This window comes from Vombatus ursinus, unplaced genomic scaffold, assembly GCF_900497805.2.
Source record: "Vombatus ursinus unplaced genomic scaffold, bare-nosed wombat genome assembly UNPS02014909.1, whole genome shotgun sequence".
NCBI lineage: Eukaryota > Metazoa > Chordata > Mammalia > Diprotodontia > Vombatidae > Vombatus > Vombatus ursinus.
Genome location: NW_020954687.1, coordinates 747,681 through 771,304, shown reverse-complemented (window position 1 = coordinate 771,304; position 23,624 = coordinate 747,681). Strand labels below are relative to the sequence as shown.

General features: G+C 39.6%; 1 protein-coding gene across 1 annotated transcript in view; it reads left to right on the top strand.

Annotated features, from left to right (window-relative positions):
- Nucleotides 1–23,624, top strand: part of LOC114029054 (protein phosphatase 1 regulatory subunit 12B-like) — a 168,400-nt gene that overhangs the window by 102,451 nt on the left and 42,325 nt on the right. The window contains 5 exon segments of the mRNA XM_027843412.1: nt 991–1,194; nt 2,356–2,438; nt 8,310–8,435; nt 11,459–11,641; nt 16,100–16,282. Of these exon segments, the coding sequence (XP_027699213.1) occupies nt 991–1,194; nt 2,356–2,438; nt 8,310–8,435; nt 11,459–11,641; nt 16,100–16,282 (779 nt within the window).

The window sequence follows — 23,624 nt, the reverse complement described above, 5'->3', positions numbered from 1 at the left end:
GCCCATCTTGGCACTTGATGGGAAGTTAAAAAGAAGATAAGTGCTCACTGAAATGCAAAGCACCAATTGGTTCATATACCTTTAGTGTCCTGGAAACCTTGGGGACTAACCATGACACGCGTGGCACTCTATGGTACTCATACGCTATCTGATAGATGGGCAGAGATGGTCTGGCAGGGAAGGGAGCCCAAGGCATATTGCAGAAGGCCTTTAGACTCCACAAAAGCTCCAAACTGATATAGGCACATCCAAGTGCTCTGAGACATTTTTAGCAATTAGAATTTCAGTGAATTTTTGTAAAGATTACACATTTTTACACCTTTTACTCACTACCCATTTTTATAAAGTTTAATACTTTGGTACTTCATAGATCCTTGGCCTGCACTGGATACATTTAGAGTTGGAAGGAATCTTCCAACCAGTCCATTCCCTTCATTTTGCAGCCTTAATTGACTATTTCTTCAGTTGCTATATGTAAAAAAAATTGTCACTTACTAGCCAAACTCCTGGTGATATGAGCCTATCTAACTGGTCTAGACTGGTGTCAGGTGACAGATAGATAGTCTGTTGCTGAGACCATACTCTTTGCCTTTCTAGTTTGTAGGACCTGGAACTACTCAGCATAGCCTTCATGAGAACTTAGGGCCACCTATACAGTACATTGAGGACTTCAGAAGCAGGGTTACTTAATAATAAATCAGCTTGTCTTATTGCCTTTCTTGCTCATAACTCATTCTAGTTTTCCAGCCTCTGGGTCAAGGCAATGTCTGTTATCCCCATTTTATAGATGCGAATAATGAGACCCTAAGTGGCACACATGTAACTGGGATCCAATCTAGTCATCCTTACACAAGACAACAGGACTTTATTGAACTCAAGAGTGGAATTATGTTAGGAAGAGGCTAGTTGTCTGAAAAAGGCATGTACTCTGGCTGTGTGAGCACTGCTGTTTGATCAGCTACTCTTCCATGTTCCTTCCTTTCCTTGTAGTTCTCCTCTAGTTTCTTCAGTAAGGCAGAAGAGCCCAAGGACGAGTCACCCGCCTCGTGGCGCCTTGGGCTCCGGAAGACCGGCAGCCACAACATGCTGAGTGAGGTGGCCAGTCCTCGGGAAGCTTTGAGGGATCGAGGCTCCTCCATCTGCCGCTCCTCATCGAGCCCCAGGATTTCTGCACTGCTGGACAACAAAGAAAAGGTGCTGTTTGGGGATCAGCAAATTCATTCTGTGACAGATAGAAAACCATCGTCAGCCCCAGAGAGTCACCGGGATTGAAGGCAGATCAGCACCTCAATACTAGGGATCAAACATGATTCACAAGGTTCAAGTAATTGTTGACAAGAGCTGCAATAATTCTTGCTCTACCAATCCCATGGTTTCTCCTCTTGACTCCACTTATAGCCAGCCTTCTCACACTTAGTACAGCTGTAGTGTGAGGTGTATCCAGACTTGGGTATGGCTTAAAACGTCTTCCTTGAAAAATACCGCTGCTTGTTTTTTTTGGACTTGGGAGCAAAACAGTTAAATGACATTGGGCACAATCCCTTAGTTTGGGCTTTCAAGCCAAAAGATCTCAGCAGAAATAGAAATTGGAGGAAAAAAGGCTCCTAAAACTTCTGCCGATGATAAAAGGGGGAAAATCTGTTTTGTAGTGACTAGGCAATCCTCATAAATAGCTACGCACCTGGATGAGTAAAAACGATTCATTTCAAATCGCCCTATCCCAGGTCTTAAATCAGCTCCCTTGATATTCTCATTCTTCCTCTCTGAGGTCATGACATGTAATTTAGTTACTTTGGATAGTTTTTTAACCTACCGAGACGGAAAGAGGTGTGCTATCTTGGCTGCAGCTATAGTGATGTTTGTTGTACTTTTCCCCTAAGAAGCATCTACATTTTTTTTCCTCACAAGATAACTCTCTAAGGACAGCCTAGCTTTCCTGTCCTTTATATTTGAAGTCTAATTGTTCAAAAACAAGTAAGTTGGAAGTGGGGGAGAAGAGCAAATGAGTGCTAGTCCATCTAGCATTTAGAACTGTTTGGAATTTGGCTTTTGAACAAGCCATTTTACCCCTTGCCTCTCTGCCATGGCTGGCACTTTGGGCTGCTTTTATCCATGCACTGATCACCTCTCCCTTCCAGTGGCTTGTTCCACATATACTTGTTTCTCTTTGAAAGGACTCAGGAATTCCTGAGCCACTGAAACTTGCCATTTGTATGTAACCCTGGAAATGGAATTGGTGTCTGAACTGAGCCAGGTAATTGGGTTATGTTTTGAGGTGGTACCTTTAGTCCCAGGCTTTATCTCCCGAGTCAATTCTACTCCCCCCCCAACACTTTCCTTGTTTTGGTTTTGCAGGAGAGGGAAAACAAAAGCTATTTTTCCTCACTAGTACCCCGGAGGCTCAATAGCGCAAGTGACATTGAGGAAAAGGAAAACAGGTATGGCTGTGTCAGTCTAACAGGTCGCTCTGATTTGATGCTGTTGTGCTGAGGTCTTCCTGGGTTCTTGTCTCTCTGCCCTAAGTAGGCAGATATCTTTGGTCCATTTTGAATGTCCTCTTGTGAGCATACCACTGCACAGTATCTGCATCATGTGTGCTCCTGCTCTCTCCTTCTCCTGATTTTTCTCACTTTAATACATTTTTGTGAGATTTTTCTTTTAGTTTTTATACCTGTCTCACCATGCCTTACAGCTAGTCCACTTTCTTCCTTAGAGTGTTTTTTCTGTTCTTTTCCACTATGATAAACAACTGCCATTCTACATCTAAGTGGCACAGTGGATAGAATGCTGAGCCCAGAGTTGGGAAAGCCCAAGTTCATATCCCACCTCAGACACTTAATAGCTGTGTGACCCTAGGAAAGTCACTTAACCTCAGGTTGCCTCAATTTCCTCAACTGAACAGAGGGGGGTAACGATAGTACTCCTAGAGTTGTGAGAACAAAATGGTGTTTGTAAAGTGTGTAGCACAATATCTGCTACATAGTAGGAACTTAAAAAATCCTGCCATGCCGTCCCCTTCCTTGGCCTCACTTTCCTTCCTTTGCCTTGTCTTCCCTTTTCTCCTTCCTTTCCTGCTGACCTTCCTGAAATAACCTACTTGTAGTCCAAATTCAGAGATCTTGTGATTTATGCTCTAAATTTGTCTTGCATATAGAAGATACTTAATGAATGCTTGTTGAATTGAATTGAAAATTATAGGCTCTAAAGGACTTTGACTCTTGTTTATATCAAATGTCCTCAGTACTTTCATACCATAATGGTGAAATATCAATACAGAACTTTAAAAAAGGAATTTTAGCACATTGATAAGAAATGGTTCTTGTTACTGTAAAGCAGATTATTTCCTATATGTGCAGATCTGCACAATTATAAATCATCAGCACATGGCTGCTGTGTATCTACAGATCAGATCTAGAACCCAACTAGAGTGTCTTCTGATTCATGGCCACCTAATAGCCAAAGTGCCCAAAAAGGCCAGTAAAGTGATCGCTCGAGGTGGGTGGAAAGAAAAGTGGGAGTGACATCAGAATCTGGCCTTACTACTTATTAGTTGTGTGACTGTGGGCAAGTCACTTCTTGGGGCTTTGTTTTCCTCATCTGAAAACTGAAGATCTCAATCTATTGGATTGGTAAGGTTGCTTCCAGATCTTAGCATTCCGTGATTCTGGGAATACTGTTGCTATGAAATATGATGTCTGGAATTGTTTACATGATTGTGTAATTTAGTAGGACTCTGCATTTTTTGGAAGCTCGGTGCTAACCTCTAGGTGTATTATTCCACTTATTGTGTCATGGGGCAACCACAGAATTTTGTTAGTTGTCTTCAGTTTTAGTTCCACCAATACACACTTACAAAGAGAGGACACAAAGATGTACGATGCTGTGATCTGAATCCCTGAGGAGCTTACAAGGGGTACAAGAGTAACACATATAATACAGATAACTGTTGTAAGAAAGTGTGTGATTCATGTATATCAAATTGCTTACCTTCTCAATGAGGGGAGCAGGGAGGGAAGGAGAGAATGTAGAACTCAAAATTTAAAAAATGAATATTAAAAATATTTATACATGTAATTGGAAAAAAATTAAAATATTTTAAATGAAAAAAAAGAAAGCATATGATTAAGCACCACAGTGATTGGCACATGGGAGGGGCACTGTGTGTTGAAGTGGTTGGGGAAGGGAAGCAGAATTTGAATTATGGACACTTCAGGCAGGGAGAGTAGGAGGAGCCTTCAACAAACATGGCACCTTTAGGGGCCGAGAGGTTAGACTGGCCTGACCAGAGCAGAATTGGCAGGTGCTATAAGATAGGGCAGGATAAGTTTTTTTCCCTGTATTGATACAGTATTTTCCTACTGTAATGCTTGCCTATTGGTTCTAGTTTTCTCCTACTCTGAAGCTATGCAGAAAGGAGAAGTAGGACCCAATGGAAGTTTCTGGGAGGTGTATTTTAGGTTATATTACAAAGAACTTCCTAATAAAGTGTGGAGGTGAAAAGGGAGTTTATTCCAGGTTTGGGAGACACAGAGATGAAAGAGAGAATTAAGTTTGGAGAACAACAAGGAGCCTGGCTTGGCTGTGACATAGTAACAGAATCAGATCTGTACCTTTGAAAAATTATTTTGGCAATTTTGTGGAGAATGAATTAGAGAGAAGGATACTGAAAGTAGGGACAGTGATGAGGAAGGTGGTTCAGTAATCCCGATGATGGGTGATGAGAGCCTGAAGTCGGGTAGTGGCTGTGCAGGTGGAGAGAAGGGGATGAACCTGAGAGATGGGGTGGAGGTGAAATTGACAAGACTTGGCAACTGATTGAATGTGGGGGCTGAAGGAAAGGAAAGAGTCAGGAATGACATGAGGTGGTGAAACCTGCATACCCAGAAGAGTTGGCAGTGCCCCCAACAGAATTGGGAAGGTTTGAAGGAGGGGAATGGTTAAGAAGCTAAGACAAGTACTTCAGCTTGGGAGATTTTTTAGTTTGACAGGCTTACAGGACATCTAAGTGGGTCTGTTCATTATGGAGTTAGAGATTCAGCACTAGAAGTGAAGGAGATAAGGCTAGATATATTTTTTTATTCCTTTTTAAAAATTTATTTATTTATTTTTAGTTTTCAACAATTACTTCCATAAGCTTTTTTTATTAATTTATTTTGATTTATCAACAATCACTTCCATAAGCTTTTGAGTTTTAAATTTTCTTCCCCTCCCTCCCCAAGACAGCATGCAATCTGACATAGGCTCTACATTTACATTCCTATTAAACATATTTTCACATTAGTCATGTTGTAAAGAAAAATTAGAACCTATAGGAGGAACCACAAGAAAGAAGAAACAAAACAAAAGGAAAAAAAAGAGCAAATAGTATGCTTTGATCTGCATTCACACTCCATAGTTCTTTCTCTGGATGTGGATAGCATTTTCCATCATGAGACTTTTAGAGATGTCTTAGATCCTTGCATTGCTGAGAAGAGCTAAGTCTATCAACATTAGTCATTGCACAATGTGGCTGTTAATGTGTACAACGTTCTCCTGGTTCTGCTCGCTTCACTCAGCATCAGTCCATACAAGTCTTTCCAGGTTTTTCTGAAGTCACTTGCTCATCATATCAATCAACCAATCACCAAGCATTTATTAAACACCTACCTGTGCCAGGCACTGGGGATAAAGGACAAAAAGAAACAGTCCTTGGCCTCAAGGAGCTTATGTTCTATTGTAGGGAACCAATACAAGTTTATACGAAGTAAAAACGAGGTAATTTCAGAGTCGATGGAGGTATTAGCAGTTGAGGGATCAGGAAAAACCTCATATGAGGAAGCACATGATCTGACCTTTGAAGGAAGTTAGGTAATTTTAGAAGTTAGCTCTGGAGGTGGAAGGGCCTCATGACTATCCCCTTCCATTAGCCCTTCCATTTCATAGATGAGGAATCTTAAGATATAGAGGAGACTGAACTTCCCCCAGGTCACCTAGCTATTAAATGGATTAGGAACCTCCCCCCGCTCCAGGCCAGTGAGTCACTTGTCGCTGAGTCATAGGATTTTGGGCTCAATTTTTATCTTAGATAAATATGTTCTTATAAGGAGTCTTCAGATGGTTAAAAGTTCAACGGGTTAGAAACCATTAATTTAAAACAAAAAAGTGATAAAGGGTGGCTGTTCACATGTGGGCTTTGAATTGTCACAGAGTAATGAGTACTTTTGAATTTCAAGCTCTTCTTTCTTAGAGTATCCACTGAGATGTTTATCTTTTGCTTGTATTACCCCATCTCTTGGTTGATGAGGGGTGGAGTTAAGGCACTGCTTACTCCAGGGTAGAAGATTTGACTGGGATCTTTAAATGGATCTGTTACTTTTAACATATTGACCTGGAGTTTTAAGGTTTTTGTAGCATATTTACAACTCTATATATGGATCAGTTAGTCCAAGAATCAACAACATTCAGAATTATCATGATTTAATATTGATTATTCAATCATATTGAACCTGAGGTACTACAGCCCAGAAGAAAATCTGAGCTGGTGGAATTTTTTATTTAGATTACATGATTTTCAAAAACCTAAGTAAAGAAAATATTTTGGACCCTCATCTGGCTAGCAGAGTCTCTCATGGGTATGAAGCTTGCAGTACATGTCCTTATCACCTTCCTTAGGTATACAGAGTGCTGAGCCTGGAGATAATGAATACTAATCACAACAGCATTTATACAGGACCTACTATGTTCCAGGCACCATACTGAGCACTTTACAAATATTATCTCTTTTGATCCTCACAACAGCAGGTGAAGAAACTGAGTCAAGCAGAGGTTAAGTAACTTATCCAGAGTTGCATGGCTAGTAAGTGTCTGAGGCCAGATTTGAACTCAGGTCTCCCTAATTACTTAGGCAGCTAGATGGCTCAGTGGATAGAATTTTGGGCCTGGATAAGTCATTTAACCTCTGACTCAGTTTCCTCCTCTGTAAAATGGGGATCATAATAACACCTAACTCCCAGGACTGTTGTTCAAACGTGATAATATTTGTAAAGCACTTTGCAAACCTTAAAGTACTATATAAATGCAGCTATTGTCATTGTTGTTACTACTATTATTATTATCCATAGAGAAGGGATATGAAACCAGAAGCTACTGCATTCAGATGCCAGAAATATACTGCCTTTGTCCACAGGGCTTCTCTGTCAGCTGACAACACCTCCCCAGGGATAGACTTCCCCATAAATACCTCTTCCTTCCATCCCCTCATTTCCATATCTGCTCACCTTACTACAAGTCATATCAATTCAAGTCAGCAAGAGTTTATTATATTTTACTCCATGCCTGGCACTGTGCTGAGCACTGACTATGCATGCATGTATGTATGTATGTATGTATGTATGTATGTATGTGTAAAGGCATAAACAGTCCCTTCCAGTAAGGAGCTCACCTTCTAATGAGAGAAAAAACTGGAAGGCAACTCAGTTCAGACAATATATATATATTGGGTAAGTGGAAGGTATCCTCAGAGGGAAGGGGCTGGCATCGAGGGGGATGAGGAAAGGCTTCTTGTGGGAGCAGACACGAAGCCTGGAGAGCTCTGTGCTCAGGGATTTAGTGCTTGGTGGTAGATAATCAGCTCAAAAGACTGATGAAAGCACACAACAGTATTTAGTGATTTCCTTTCCATAGCCAGAAGAAAGACTTTTGAAATGGGAAAGGAAATAGAGGAAGGGAGCAAGCATTTACTAAGCACCTACTGTGTGTCAGGCACTGTGCTAAACACTTTATACATATTATTTGATCCTCAAAACAACAAGTAGGTACTATTATCCCCATTTTTTTGTTTTTTTTGCTAAGCAATGGCGTTAAGTGACTCGCCTCGGTTAAGTGACACAGCTAGTAAGTGTCAAATGTCTGAGGCCGGATTTGAACTCAGGGCCTCCTGACTCCATGACCTGTACTCTATCCACTGCACCACCTGACTGCCCCTATTATCCCCATTTTACAGTTTGAGGAAATTGAGGCAGACAGAGGTTAAGTGACTAGCCTAGGATCACACAGCTAGTTAAGTGTCTGACCCCGGATTTGAACTCAGGTCTTCCTGACTCCAGGCCTGTGGCTCCATCTGCTTTACCACCTAGCTGCCTTATTGCTGTTTTCCTGCCTTTAGTCTTTGCCCAGGACTTCTCATTCCTGCTGCTCCCTCCCAGTTTGTATTGCATAATAATTAGAAGGTTGTGGCCACACAGGAGTAGGGTTCTGAGGGGGCTGAAGATTTTCCCAAACTCAAAATGTTGTTTTTGTTTGTTTGTTTTTTAACTCTTTTGCCTCTACAGAGAATCAGCTGTTAATCTGGTGCGGAGTGGCTCCTACACTCGGCAGCTTTGGAGGGATGAAGCAAAGGGAAATGAAACTTCTCAGACTGGTGCTCCTTCCACCTATGTATCAACCTACTTGAAAAGGTAGAGATCTTGAGGAAGAATTCCCAGTGATTGACCACAGCCGAGGCATCTGATTCGAATGGAAACAGGGCCTCAGAACTCTGCATAAGGATCTTTGCTGGCTATACATTGACTTAGTGTTAAAACGTAGTATTATCTATGTAGTTTTAAAAAATTTATTTTGCTATTATTTTCCAATTACATTTTAATCTGGGCCAGGCTTCACTTGGGAGTGTTGTAGGCTGCAGGCAGCCTGTGGGAGGCACATTTCACACCTCTGCACTACAAAAACAAGAGTGCCAGCTGCATGCATCAATAAAATGCAGGATTTTTTTTTTTTTGTTAGCTTTCTTGGGATATTTTGACTAATCTAAATTAAAAACAATTAACATTAATTTAATTAAATTAAGTCTTTGCCACAGATCTTAATTTTTCTTCTTTACCCTCTTTCCCATGCCCTGGCTCCCATTTCCTCGTCTCCATGCCCTGACCCCTAGAAAATCCTAAAACAGAGGTCCTGCTTGTTGTAAAAACTGACCCTAAATCTGAATCATTCCTATTTCTAAAGCTTTTAGAGGAAGGGAGGGCCTCATTTAAGTTGGGTGTATGTGGGCTTTTTTTTTTTTAATTAAAAAAGATCCTTAAAAGAAGAAAAATACCTTTAGAACTAGACAAGTTGATTAGGTGCTTGAATTTTCTGAATGACTTCTTTTGTTCTGTAACTTCAGACACTTCAAGATTGTGGAACGCACAAGTTTAGGGAATGCTGGTGTTTTACTTTTTCTTCTTGGTCTTACAGTCCCTTTTCTGTAGTTATTTTGTTTGGTGCTGGTCAGTCAGTGAAGAAGCTTCTTTGGCAGAATTGCTTGACTGGTACTCTGTTTTGGACCTTGAGAATTGTTGATTTGGAAGATTCCTTCTCTGGTTTGCACATTTCTCATTCTTTTGCCAGCCTCTTAGAGACTTCCTCCTCCCTTGAATTACCACTCCCATTTTGTACTGTAGCCATCGTAGTCTGCTGCATTGGTTGATTGATGGTTGTCTCAGGCTTGGAAAGAGAGACTGTGTAGGCAACTCACTCAGGCAGGATCAGACCACATTTCTGTTTGATAGAAAGTATTTCCACTCTATCTCTCACTCATTACTACTGTCTAATAGGGAGTATGAGGCACCACCAGCTGATGAATGTTTGAGCATGGCATTAGAATTATAAGTTTATGAAATAAACAGCCTCCATAGCCTTTTAATGGCTTTCAGTTCTGCATATACGTTCTATGAAAGAAGACACAGCTAAATACAAGAAATTATTTTCTTCTGGTGCAAAATTATCTTTGATTTTCAGTTGTGTGTGCTCAACTAGCCAGGTGCAGCAGGATGGGGGAGATTGAGAAAACGAGGCATATTGGAAAGGTCAAGGGCTTGGTGCACCTTGTTTGACATGCTATAAGTCAATTTCTTTTAATATAAAATGGCACTAATGATGTTCTTTGCCTAGGTAAGTGGATCTGACATTATTGCATGATGGGAGGTTGATTTTATGAACCCAGCTCTTTCTAAACAGGTTAAATGGATGCCATTTGGTTTGACAGATGCAATGTATTTCTTTGGCACGGCTCTTAGTGAGCAGCAGGGAGAAGGGCTTTGTCAGATCAGGATGGAGAGCATACTTATTAATGAGCATTTTGAAAGAAAATATGTTCAAGATTCACCAGAAATTGTATTTTTATAGTTTTTCTAGTTTTGAGAACTCAAAGTACTTTTTTTGTGATTTCATTTATCCTCAAACCTAACTGGAAGGTAAATAGGAAAATGGTATTCTCCTCAATTTTATAAATGAGGCCCAAAGAAATTATGACACTTGTTCTAGGTTACAGAGCAGTAAAGGTAGAATTTTGTGTTACTAATCTCTCAACTCTCAAGCCTATACTGTTTTCCTTTATATGATATAATTTTCAATCAGGAGTATATATATATATGGAGTCATGATTTAAAAGGAAAAGTTGGGTCACAATTGAAGTCATCCTTGGGCTAATGAGGAGAACTGGTAGAAAACATAGTTTTTTCCCTCCCTGAAGTCAGGGTTGCATTCATACCACCCAGAAAAACACCTGTCTTACCCTTTCTTTAGAGGAGGCTTCCACTGCTTTCTTAATAAAGTTCAATGTCTGCATAACTCTTGTGAGTTCTTCTAAATATCTGACTCAGAGCCTTCTTGCTGCAATTTGAGCTGACTCCTGTATTTAATGAAAATAAAGAAAAGCTAACTTTATCTTGTTCATTACATGCTAGGCTAAGATGTTCTAGAGTCCTCTTGACAACACCTTTTTATTGCTAAATTACCCCAATTTCTAATGCCTTGGCCTTTCCTTCTTCTTCTTTTTTTTTTTTAATCTCCCAGTCCTTTAATAATCTTAGTTCTTAGTTTGTTCTCTGGAACCTTTCCAAATTCTCTTCTGTCGTGTGGGTTTTCTGCAGTGCTAACTCCATTTCCTTCAAGCTCTCCAGGAAAGCACTGTTTCTTACCCTGGGGTCTAATAGGCTTGGCCTCTTTGAAAAGGATCATTTCCTTTTCCTCTCCTGCTCTCTGTACTGGCTGTGCCTCCCACTTCCAGTGCTCCACATTTTCTATCTTCTCTCCCATTGCCCAGGGGATTCTTCTCTCCTGTCACTCTGCTTCATATGAGCTCTTAGGAAAGGAATATTTCTTGCCTTGGGGTCTAATAGGATAGGTCTCTCTTTGAATACAATAATTTTCTTTTTCTTACCTACACTCTCCTAGCCTCGTCTCCCATTTTCCTACAGTGTTAACATTACTTGTCTTCTCATTACTGTTTGTATTCCTGTGCTTTTCGATAGAAACTGACCTACAACATCCCCCTACTACTAGCCGAATTTGATCACTTTTTCGTTGCATTACCCTCTCTATGCTGGCTCATGTTTATGTAAAGCACGTAACTCAAGTGGGGAGCTGGGGCTGGGAATTGTTGTGTGCACTGCATGTCCTAAAGGGAAGTGACAAAGTGACCCTGTGTGCTGTTTTGCAGTGCTTCATTTGGTAGAAGTAGTGACCCCACCAGTCCCTACATTTCAGCCAATCGCAATTCATCTCCTGCTACCTCACCCACTACCATTGGTTCATCTACCTCTCGAGGCAGCCAGTGGCAACCTGCCTCTTCCTGCCCTGCACCAATCAGTGCAAATACTACTGCATCTGTTCACCATGGCAGGTAAGGTTTACTGGAGCCCTTTGCATTAGGTTCAACAAATTTGTGCTGTTGATACCCAGATGGAAATTATACTTAGGCCTCAATCTTCATGGAAATTACCTACAAAGCTAGGTACACTCTTAGGGTGCATTGCAACATATATAATTTTAAGATATATATTTAATTAACACCATTGGCTTCTACACTGGATTCTCTTGTCAGTTATGATTGAAATTCAAGATTACCCTAGTGTGTGTTAAATCAAATGTTAAAATGATTTGCACACCCCATTTGCAAGGTATGTGTTTTCCTGCAGATACACAAAAGTTGGAATACCTTTTCTTCAATCTTTATGGAAGATAAAATGTGAACCTAGTCAGGATGAAAAGTGGCACCTTATTCTAAAACACAGCCTCTAGCAGAAAGCCTTCTGCTTTCTAGATAGAGACACTGACTTGCTCGATAATGTGGGAAGGGGGATGTTGTCGTTCATTCGAAGTTTATTCCAAGATATTATCTTCTTGGCTTGTAGGGAAATCCAAAGGCAGCATGGTTAAGGATAGCTATGTGAAAGTCCAGCAGTGACTTTTTTTAAAAAGTAAATTTTTATTGATACCTTTTTGATCTTTATGTTACTGGTACTTACCAATGTATCTTTCATTTCTCTCCCTTATAATAGTCATCTCTTATAATAAAATAAAAATGGGGGGGGGGAACAGTTGAGCAGAACCCTCTGAGGCACTCCAAGATCTTCAGTGTTTAGTCATCTTTAGGCCCCCTCCTCTCCAAAGAAGGGAAAGAGGTCAAGCAGTTACTTTTAACCTATGATAGTTATGACTTTTGTTATGGAAGTATAGCTGTTAACTTACTTTTTATGGGCCTAGGTTTTACAAATAACTGAAAGAAAATAGGATGGTGATGGCAATAATTCTAATATTAGGGCAATACTAAAGATAGTTCTTAGATCATAGGATATTAGGGTGTAAGATAACTGAAGAGCCCACATATTTTGTAGTTGAGGAAATGAAGCTCACAGCTAGGTGTTAGTTGAACCAGAAGATGAGACAGTGTGGTGTAATGGAAAGATCATTGAATTAGGGGCAGCTAGGTGGTGCAGTGGATAGAGGACTGGTCCTGGAGTTAGGAGGACCGAAACTCAAATCTGTGTCAGATACTTACTAGCTTTGTGACTTCGGGCAAGTCACTTAACCCTGATTGCTTCCTCTTCCCTCTTCCCTCTTCCCTCTTCCCAAAAACAAATAAAAAGAGCATTGAATTTAGAATTTATAGGTCTGGATTCAAATCCTTACTGTGCTACTTACTGTGTAAAGATGTTGGGCACATCCCATCACCTCTGTGGGCCTCAGTTTCTTCACCTGTAAAATGAGAGGACTGGACTCTGACTTATAAGGTCCCTTTGTAATTTAATCTATGGTTTTTTGACTGGGACCTGGGTGTCACAGCTTCCCCTTCAGCATTTTCTTGTTATATTATACTTGACACCTGTGAAGTCACCAGGAGATTTCTTTACTTAATGTAGGTGATTGTCATTTAAGACAAGATCTCTTTCATTGTAAATTGCTGCTATTATTAGGAATAGCAATGTTATCACTAATGATTATTAATATCAGGAGTGATTATCTCCTTATTCCCATTATTTCTGAGAGACGTCATGATGGAGTGGACAGAAGTGCTGGACTTAAAGGCAAGAAGAACAAAGGTTGGAATCCCACCTCCGATGACTGTCTGTGGGCAAGGCCCTTCACTTCTGGGCCTCATTTTTCTCATTTGATGGGGTTTGGGCTGAGGGACCTAGAAGGTCTGTTACAGCTCTAAAACCCAGAGCTGATCCTGTGATATGACATTGATTTGAGCCTCCCAACAACCCTCTGAGAGAGGCAGGGCAGGTATTCTCATGCCCATCTGACAAATCAGAATGTTGAGGGTCAGAAAAAACACAGGACTTGAGCAGGGTCAGATTGCTGGAGTTGGGGCTAGAACCAAAATCATTGATTTCTGGCCCAGAACCATAGGCACTCAATATTGTACTGCCTCTCAGCTCGTACAAGATCCATATGCTTTCGAAAAAGAATAATAATTTGTAACACTAGAAGGACCAGAATTTAAGAATACTTTGAAGGACCAAGCTGTGTCAATTGATAGAGCACATTTTTTTAATCTGTAAGGCAAAGAAAACAAACATAGTAGTGTGAAAGATTTTATTTCAAAGTAAAATTATAATTATTTTCTATAAATTGTTGTTCTTAGTTCCTTTTAGTGTTAAAATTCCAATATTAAAGAAAAAACTCTCTAACATTTAGCAATTCTGCCTCTTGTATTTAGTTTTATGCTTATAGCGATACTAGAAATGCAACAGTGGAGACTGGTTTGAATTGGAAGAGAAGGAAACTAGCATTTTATTAAGTACTTGCTATATGTCAGGCACTGTGCTCAGTGCTTTATACATATTTTCTCATTTGACCCTCACAACAACCCTAGGAGGCAGGTACTGTTATTTTCCCCATTTTATAGTTGGGGTCACATAACTAGTGAATGTCTGAGGTTGGATTTGAACTCAAATCTTGACTCTAGGCCCAACGCTCTACCACCTATCTAAGGCACCTAGCTGCCTTAGAGGCATTTATTGTTTCCACTTAGTACATATTTAATATAAACCTGAGCAACATCTTTGGGTTGGGTCATTTTTAAATCTGATTTTTTATTATTACAATTTTAAAAATAAGGCTCAGAGAATTATAGAATCTTTGAATTAGATGGGACTTCAAAGTTCATCTTGTAGAACTTACATATTAAGTAAGAATCCATCCTCTGCTTGGAGACCTCCACTGATGGGGGACCCACTTCCTTATCAAGGAACCTATTCCATTTTGAAACAGTTCTAATTGTGGGGAAGCTTTTCCTCACATTTTCATCAGCAATAGCAGTGAAACTACTATGTAGAGAGTCTTATTATCTCAGTACCCAGTGTACTGCTTGTGAAAATGGCAGTGATGTCTTAGAAGATGAAGGTCAGGAAGAACAACTGGATCTGGTTGAATATATGCAGGAAAAAAAAAGCATTAAAAAAAAAACCATGGACCCAGCGTTCTAGTTCTTGTGGGCTCACCTCTCATGTAGGTCTTACAATATTGACTTAAATCACCTCTGTTCTGACTGACCCATGCTACCCACCCTTTGTGGGAAGGTATTTGTGTGGCATCTCTCGGAGTGTAGAGTTGCATCTAGTTTTCTGCCTTTCTTGATCCCAGCAGCTGCTAATGTCCTCTCCCAAAATTTGCCTTGTATTTATTTTGTGTAATGTGTTGTCTCCCTCAGTAGAATGTAAAATGCTTGAGGGCATGGACTTTTGTATTCTTTGTCTTTGTACCCCCAGTAACTAGCATGATACTTGGCATGTAGTTGCATAATAAATGCTTGTTGAATAATTGAGATGGATCTGGAGATGTGTTCAGTTTTTCTTAGCCTGAATTTTTTCTTTGAAGCTTATTCTGCCAATGTGATATGTTTGACAATGAACTTATGATCACTTGTTAATTTTCCTTGGATTAAACTTATGGTAGAAATTAGTATTTAGGAGTTTTTATATCTCAATTGCTTCTCTGATAAATGTGGTTTTCAGTTTTGGGGTTTTGTTACCCTAGCAACAAGCTGTGACATCACAAATAATAGTTTTTTGGGAGGAGAGCCTGTAGTTGGAGCCAATCCCTTTAAGAAACAAAGATCCTGTTCTCATGCAAATGACTTTAATTATACATCTTGTAGATACAAAATCTGTAGTTAAGGTTACACATAGAATCCTACTAGAATTCCATTTTGAGCCAATAATTATTTGTCCTCTGATTTTCTTTTTATCAGAAATATATTATGCTAACCTACATGCAAGCAGCAAGGTAATTGGCTCAAATGCAGAGAAGGAGCTAGGAGAGGGAGAATTAAATATGCTAAGGACTTCTTAAATATTCAGAATGTTTGTATATGGATAATACAAGGAGCTCACCATCGTATCTTGGCTCAAGACTCCCATGAAGATTCCCTTGCCCAGGTATTGATTGAGGGTTAGGTGGAGACTGGAATTGTAAGTGACTTTAGTGTCCTTTTCATGTGTGGCCAGAACCAGCTTGTGTATGCATGTGTGGGTTCCAGATGGCAGCAAGGAATTCTGCAAAATACTATTGCCCATGTCAGTCAGTATCTTGGCTGTGCCATAGCTAATGTTTTTTAATCTCGGGCAAGGAATTTCATTAAATTCAGCCTCTTGGGTGGCAGGTGGGGAGGTGGGTGTGCATGGGCACAGTGATAGTGTTTCCAAGCAGATAAGCCTTTAAAACTTAAAAAGCTCAGAATTAAAGAGGAGCTGGAAGGTTTTGCTGTTGAATCTGACTTCACTCTACACTCTGTCAAGGGTCTATTGGGAGAGATGCCTAAATGTTCTCTATGTTTCATTTTCTTTGATTTCAGAACTCCTTACAAGCTCCATGCAGATCCATCTGTGGAAAAAGCTGCAGAAAGTGTGTCCTCTAGCACCCCGCTGTGTGTGATCACCAATCGCCCCCCGCCTAGCACTGCCAATGGGGTTACAGCTGCCAATGTGCTCTCAACTACTGGGACAGACTCCTCCACAGAAGCCAGGGAGAGGAGGCGGTGGGTGACAATTTTTATTTTCATCTATTAAATATTGCTTTGAGGCAATTGATAAAGAAGTGGGACATGGTGTTTCTTGTCTACCCTTAGGATGATTTAGATTGAATGATTTCATATAGTCCAGGGTTTATCTTTAGCCTCAGGACAGTTGTGTGGGGATGAGAGGGGTCAGAAGAGGAGATCTCAACCCTTCAGAAAGTGCTGTGATCTGTATGTGCTATTATCTCGTTGGTACTATGAACCAAAGAAATGGAAAGTGATCTTTTACCAGTTTTACTTAAAAAATAGCAGAAGCACAAAGATGTTGTGACTTTTCAAGATCACACAGTAAACTGGGAACAAATTTAAAGGACTACATTAAAATAGAAGAGTTAGAAAATAAGAACATTGAGGGAAAGTTTTGCTTATTCCATCCAAAAAAGGTATGACTAGAGGAAGACATGGTAGGATAAAAGGCAGCATATGATAGTAGAAAGAACAGTTAAAAGTCAAAGATCTCAGTCCTAGCCTGACTTCTGTCACTTAGGAGCCATGTGACCATGGTTAAGCTATTTAAACTCTGAGAGCCTTATGTCCTTATCTATAAAATAGAGATAACAATACCTTCCCTGTCTACCTCATCAGATTGTCATGAATATCATATAAAATACTAGATGTGAAAAAAGTATTGTACTAGTCAATGTAAGCTATTCTGATGAGCTGTTTGACTTTTCCACTGGAGGTGAAGCATGGGAGAAAATTATAGATTGCAAGTAGGGAAGATTTAGGGTAGACCCTAAGAATTTCTTGCATGTGAGAATTCAGATCCCTTAGAATAGGTCATGGAGGAAAAAGAGTTTTCTACTTGCCCAGGAGTATGTAACCCTGTTTAGAGGCACAGAGACAGATCTAATGATCCCTAAGGCCCCTACTAATCATTTCTCTCATAATAAACAAAAAGTGTGACTCTAACTACCTACATTTGGATTTTAACTATCTTCAGTTTCCAAAAGATGGTTTTCACTGTGAGAGAACAGCAGCCCTGGTTTTAATCATTTAGAAAGAGGGTTATTTTGGACATTTTCATTCTATTTTATTTTTAATTTACCTCTGAAACTATAGAGGAATGAAATAGAGAGTTTAACATGGGAGAGGAGACAAAAGGAGATGTGACATAGAGCTAGGAAATAGGTAATTTCTTCCTACCAGTCATTTCTTTCATTGATAACATATTAAATGAAGAAGACTCATTTTCTTCTTAAGTCCATTTCAGTGACCATAATTTCTTTTATTGTATTGATTTGCCACCAAGGAAACATTAATAAACCAATGTTGGACATGTAATATATGTCTAAATGGTAACCCAGATATAATTTAGACACAGGTGAAAACTTGTTAAGTGCAATAATGATATTCCTATACAAGGTAAAAACTCCCAGATGGAATCTCTGCTTCCATTTAAAAAACTCTACTGTGCTGAGAGAACTAACATTAAGGGTAGCCTCATCACTGTGCTTATTCTGGAAAAAAGGAGAGAGTCAGAGAATTCATCATACATGAAGTCCCTGTTTGCATCAGTCAGTCAACAAGTAGTAGTTACATGTTTATGGTGCTATGCCCATAACTGGAGATACAGAACCAAAACCTGATAGTCTCTGCTTTGCAAAAACTGAAATTCTACCAGAGAAGGCAACATATGCATACATGAGTATCTACAAAATAAGTTCAAGGGAATTTGGCAGGGAAGAAAAGGAGAAGGAATCAGAGGCTAATGAGGATCAGGAAGGACCTCCTCGTCAACAAGCATTTAAGTGTCTATTATGTACAAGTCCTATGTTAGATACTGGGAATACATAAAAAGGAAAAAAAAAATGATCCCTGACCTCAAGGAGTTTATGGGGGAGGTAACATGTGAAAAAAAATGATATAAATACAGCAGATATGCAGTGTAAAGGAGAGGAAATCCCAGAGGAGAGGCATTAGCAGTTGAGGAGGGATGTAGAGATCAGAAAAAGCCCGTTATGGAAGTTGAGATTTGAGTTTTGAAGGAAACCAGGAGGCAGAGCTGTGTGGAGGCTGGATTAGAAAGGGGAGAAATTTAAAGCAGGGAGACCAGCTGGAAGGCTCTTGTAGTCCAGGTGAGAGATGATGATGGCCTGAGTGAGGGTGGTGTCTATCTAGGCAGAGTTGATTGGGAGAGGTATTGTGCAGGTAGAAACATAGTCTGGCAATTGACATGAGTCAAAGAGATGAATCTGGTTCTGAATCTGGGTAATTGTGTTCTTAACGAAGGATGATGAACTTTCCTAAGAAACAGGAAAGTTTGGAATAAGGATCAGTTCAGTTTTGGACATAGTGAGTTTAAGATGGGATATAGAATATCCAGTTTAAAATTTCCAATGGGTATTTCATGATGTGAGACTGGAGCTTAGGGAACAGAGGGAGGTTACATTGGGATGATAATTAGTCCCATGGAAGCTGATAAAGTCACCAAATGAGAGAATATAGAGGAAAAAAGACTCTGTCCTGGACAGAGTCTTGAGATCACATTCAGAGAGTGTGATACAGATGAAGATCCAAAAAAGGAGAGTGAGAAAGAATGATCAGATACATGGTAGGTGAACGAGGAAGAAACAGTGCCTTGAAGTTAGAAAGGAGAAAGTATCCAGGAAAAGAGAGTATTTAAGAGGGTGTCAGGTGCTCCAGAAGTCAAGAAGGAGGAAGAACCATCACATTTGGTAGTTAAATCATGATTGATGACTTTAGGAAGAACAGATTATAGTTTTCTGAAGACCTTCAGTTGAATAATGAGGTTGAAAGCTAGTTTTCAAAGGTTAAGAAATGATTGAGTAGTGGAAGGAAGATAAGATTTTGACTGTAAAAGGACAGTCTATCTTGGGTGTGGGTGCTAGAATCAATCAAGACCTAAACATGTTTGTAAGCCAGCAGGGAAGGAGCAAGTAGATAGAGGTGAAAGAGTAGAGGGAGTGGGGATTATGGGGGCAGTCTGTCAGAGAAGACTGGTGGGAGTGGAATCAAGGGGCAGTGTAAAGTTATTAGTCTTTGAGAGGAGAAGGGACTACTTCTTCAGCAGAGTTTATGACAAAGGAGGATAGAATAGCAAGTGATGTCTGGGGTTTGAAATGGCCAGCAGTGGAGAAGAGGAATCTCAGAGGAAATGGCTCATGTCCTTCCTTATGAAAGTGCGAGCTGAGTTCCTCGGCTGAGAGGCAGTGAGGGAGTAGGGAGGGAGCCCTGAGAGTCAAAAAAGTTTGGAGCAGCGGGCTGTGGAGAGGACAAGAGAGAATCAGTTAAGGAAGAATGACATTATTTCCTGGCTGTTGTGAGGTCTCATTTGAGATTAGGTATTCCAGCAGCAAAAGAGTAGAAGCGGAGGAGGTGGAGTTATGGGAGTTATTAGGTTTGGGTTGGGCCACACGTGAGTGGAGATAGGGTAAGGGACTCAAGAGTAAAGGTATGATATTGAACTGATTAACTACAGAGTTGAGATTGGAAAGGGAGGAAAGTTAAAACCATGAGTTATTATAGAGAATAATAAATAAGACCATTTTCTGCTTTTTGGGAAATTATAGTTGAAGACTAACATTAATTCAAGTACACATATATAGAATGTAGAGATATTAGAGCAAGAACATTAAACCAAGGCATGAATGGTTTGTAAGTGCATTTTAGGGGTGGGAGGTAAGGGGAAGCACGTATTAGGAGAGTGGCTGTAGGAGTGTAGGTTCAGCATGTGCTAGCACCTCTGTTGGGCTGTATGCTATGCAAGGTGCTATATATCAAAGTTGGGGCTAGTAGAGGCAGATGAACTGAAAAATGAATCAAGAAGATGTGACCCTTCACCCTCAAGGAGTTTACAGTCTAGCTAGAGAAATGTAGCAGATAGGAATCATTTTTTAAAAGATGAAAGTAAAGTGAGTACAAATTATTGCAGTACATAGATTGGTTATATCCTGAAAAGATGTAGAACAAAATGAGAATAGAGTTTATAAGTATCCCTGAAAAGAATTTTGAATTACATTTTATTTTTTAAAAATATTTTATTGATGCTTTTTTTAAACATCTCATCACTTTCCAGTAACTCTCTTCATCCCAAGAGAAGACTGCCCTTATAGTGAAGTGAAGAGACTTCCTTTATAATAAAAAAGATACTTCCCTTATAATAAAGTTAAACAAACAGTTAAATCAACACATTGATCAAATATGATAATTCCATATCTATATCCTACAACCTTTTTAATGAATTGCATTTTGGAGGGAAAGAAGGTGGGACATTCTAACCTAGATTGAGAGGGACAGGTAGAATATATCTCTTTTTATCTGAAAAAGCCAGAAAGTCTTCCTGAAAGTTTCAGGACTTTTTTTGATTGTGGGAAATCAACCACTGGGGAGGTTAGGGGTGAGGAAATGTTCCAGTTATAAGGCTTGGAGTTGCAAATGAGGTGAGTACAAGAAGGGGACTTTGAATAGGACTTGGAGTCTGAAAGTGAGAAAACTGGACGGACTCTCGTTTGATGTAATTGAGTTAACATTTCTGTCATCCTTAGCCTCCTTGTGTCCCTTTTCACAAAAACCTCTGTTGGGTGTTTGATTTCACGTGGTTGGATGCTACATACTCAATAGACACTCGCGACACACTGATGTGAAAAAACATATAAAGGACGTATATATGTGCATATATATATATATACATACATATATATGTATGTATATATATATGTATAAGATAGAATAGAAATATTAAACTGTGATTTGAATAATGATGCTATTAGCCAACCCACTAGTGCGAAGGATGTGAGTGACATTATTCCTAAGATCGTTATGCTGAATGGATCAAATGTGGCTTACATGTATAGAATACTTCAAGTATAATATCTCTTGAGAGACCTACCTTCTTGGGAATAAAAAAACCATACTCATAAAATATTTTATTATGGCTGTTGGTGAGATACAGCCAATTCATTTCCTCTTGTCACCCAAACATGAGTTTACTCCCGTCGCCACACAAATCAAATGTTTTGCAAGCAACCTCTTCTTCTGTCTAACAGCATGTGCTGCTGCTTAATTCTTTCCTTGAAACTGCAGCACTCCCTGTAATCAGCCTTTTGTTCACTATAAAAGGACTCATCTTAGCTCCTGCCACGAACCAGTGCAGGCGTAGAATCTATTTTCAAAATATCTGATTTGAAACTCATGATGATTGGGAAAATGGAGCTTTAAGACTGACTTTGGAGAGTCTCTAGCTCTAGGAAGGGCGAGGCAACATGGTCAGTGGAAGCTATTCCCTCCATAATTAGTTCTAATTGTAATTAGTGTAATTTGATCTTTTAGGAGGGAGAATGTTTTATCTCCTAAATAACTGAAACATGCAATTTTATTAGAGGAATTCTCACCAGGAGTGAAATAGAATTTTGAATCAGAGAGGAGGTCTGAATCTATGTTAGTGTGACTGTAGCCTACCTTCTTAGTGCTGGTGAGAGACACTCATTTTGCTGACTACTAGGACTAAAATATTATTGTGCAACATTTTAAGATGACTTTTCAGCTTCTTCATTGACCATAACATATCAGGTTGAATCAAATGAATTGTCTGGCTTCAAGTCTCATGGGAATCCAGATGATTTACTTTGTTGAGTAGACAATATAACTCAGGGTTAAAACTTTTGAAACACTTCTATTATTTTTAGCAGATATACTACCTTGGATTAGGAAGCATTTAAAGTGCTCTCACATCTATATTTATTCATACCTTTCATTTGAGGGACATATTCATACCTTTTATTAAAGAGGGCCAGGTGCTGTCCTTCCTATTTTACACATTGGAAAAAATGAGACCAAGAAAGAGAAATAATTTTTTCAAGTGAGTGAGGTAGTGGAAGACTGAGGACTAACTTGCACCTTAGGTCTCCTCAGTCTCCACACTGAATTGTTTAACTATTTCTTCCTTTAGATGCAGTTACTGTTAAGCTCAGAGAGTAAGGTTGGGTTGTAGAACTGCCCCGTTGAGCCTTTGACTGGAGTCTTTGCTCTAATGGCTATCACACAAATCCCATAGTTCTTATGAACATTACAGAATTCAGTGAGGTCATTTGATTGTAAAGGGATTGATTTGGCTAGCTGACAGCAGATTGGAAATGGAAAGTAGTAGCCAGTTGGAAGATAAGCCTGTATGGATATCAAGTCTGAACAGCAGCTGTCATAGTGGTGTAGTGGTCTGGTTCTTTTTCCAAAGCCTGAAGTTTTCCTTAGCAACAAACTATAAACAAGTCCCCAGCTAACAGCATTTGATTCTCTTGCTCTGTTTTTCCACTCTCTATTCCTCCCTTTGTACTCTTGTATACACCCTCACCTCTTTTCTGCCTCCCTTTTCCTCTTTCCCGTTTCTTCATCCCCTCCTTCCCTCACTCTCACTCTCTCCTCCTCTTTCCCCTCTTACTCTTTCTCCCCTACTTTCTTCTTTCTTCTCCTTCCTCCTACTTTTCTGCCACTTTGTTGTGAGCATTCTTTTTCTCATGTTGTACTAAGTTATAGTTCTTCTTAGTATTCCCTGCACCTAGCAGAGGGACCTGTATGTGGCAAACAGTTAGTAATTGTTTATTAAATTGAGGTTTAGCTCTATATTGAAATTATGTTGGGTACTGGTGGTGGTAGGCTTACAAGACATGAATGGGTGAGATGGTTCATTTCTCCTGACCTTTGCTGGCATCCTGACATCCTCCTGCTGCATTTGTGTTAGCCATACCAAGTTAGAAACTAATCAGTGACACTGATATGCACACAGTATGAATATAACTTCAGTCAGTGCAGATGTCTTCTAATGGAATGGAGTTGAGTGGAAAACAACCAAATTCTAATTCCATCATGCCTTATGGTTTTCCTGAGCTATACAATTACTCCTTCTAATGTGAAGCTGATGAGACCATTGTTTTGGTGGGTAGAAAAATTTTAGTTCTGTAATTTTTTTATATCTTTACTTTTTATGTCATCTTCATTTCCAAATATAGTTCTCTTCTCCCCTTCCCAGAATGCCTTCCCTTGTTACAAAGATTGCTAGAAATTGAATTACGTTGTTAAGTCATGAACAATGGAAAGAACCCTTTGGTATCATAGGATCATTGCATCCTAGATGGAATCATCTAATAAATTTCACATATAAGGAAACTAACATCAAGGTAAGTTACATGACTTTCCCAAAGTTGTCCATATAGTAAGCAGAATTGGCGTTCGTATCCAGGTCTTCTCTCTCTGACTACAGTGCCCTTGCCACTGTATTATGTCTCATCCAAGTTTATAACAAAGCTTTAATTCAAGACATGTCAATTAAATTGTACAGAGTTCTATG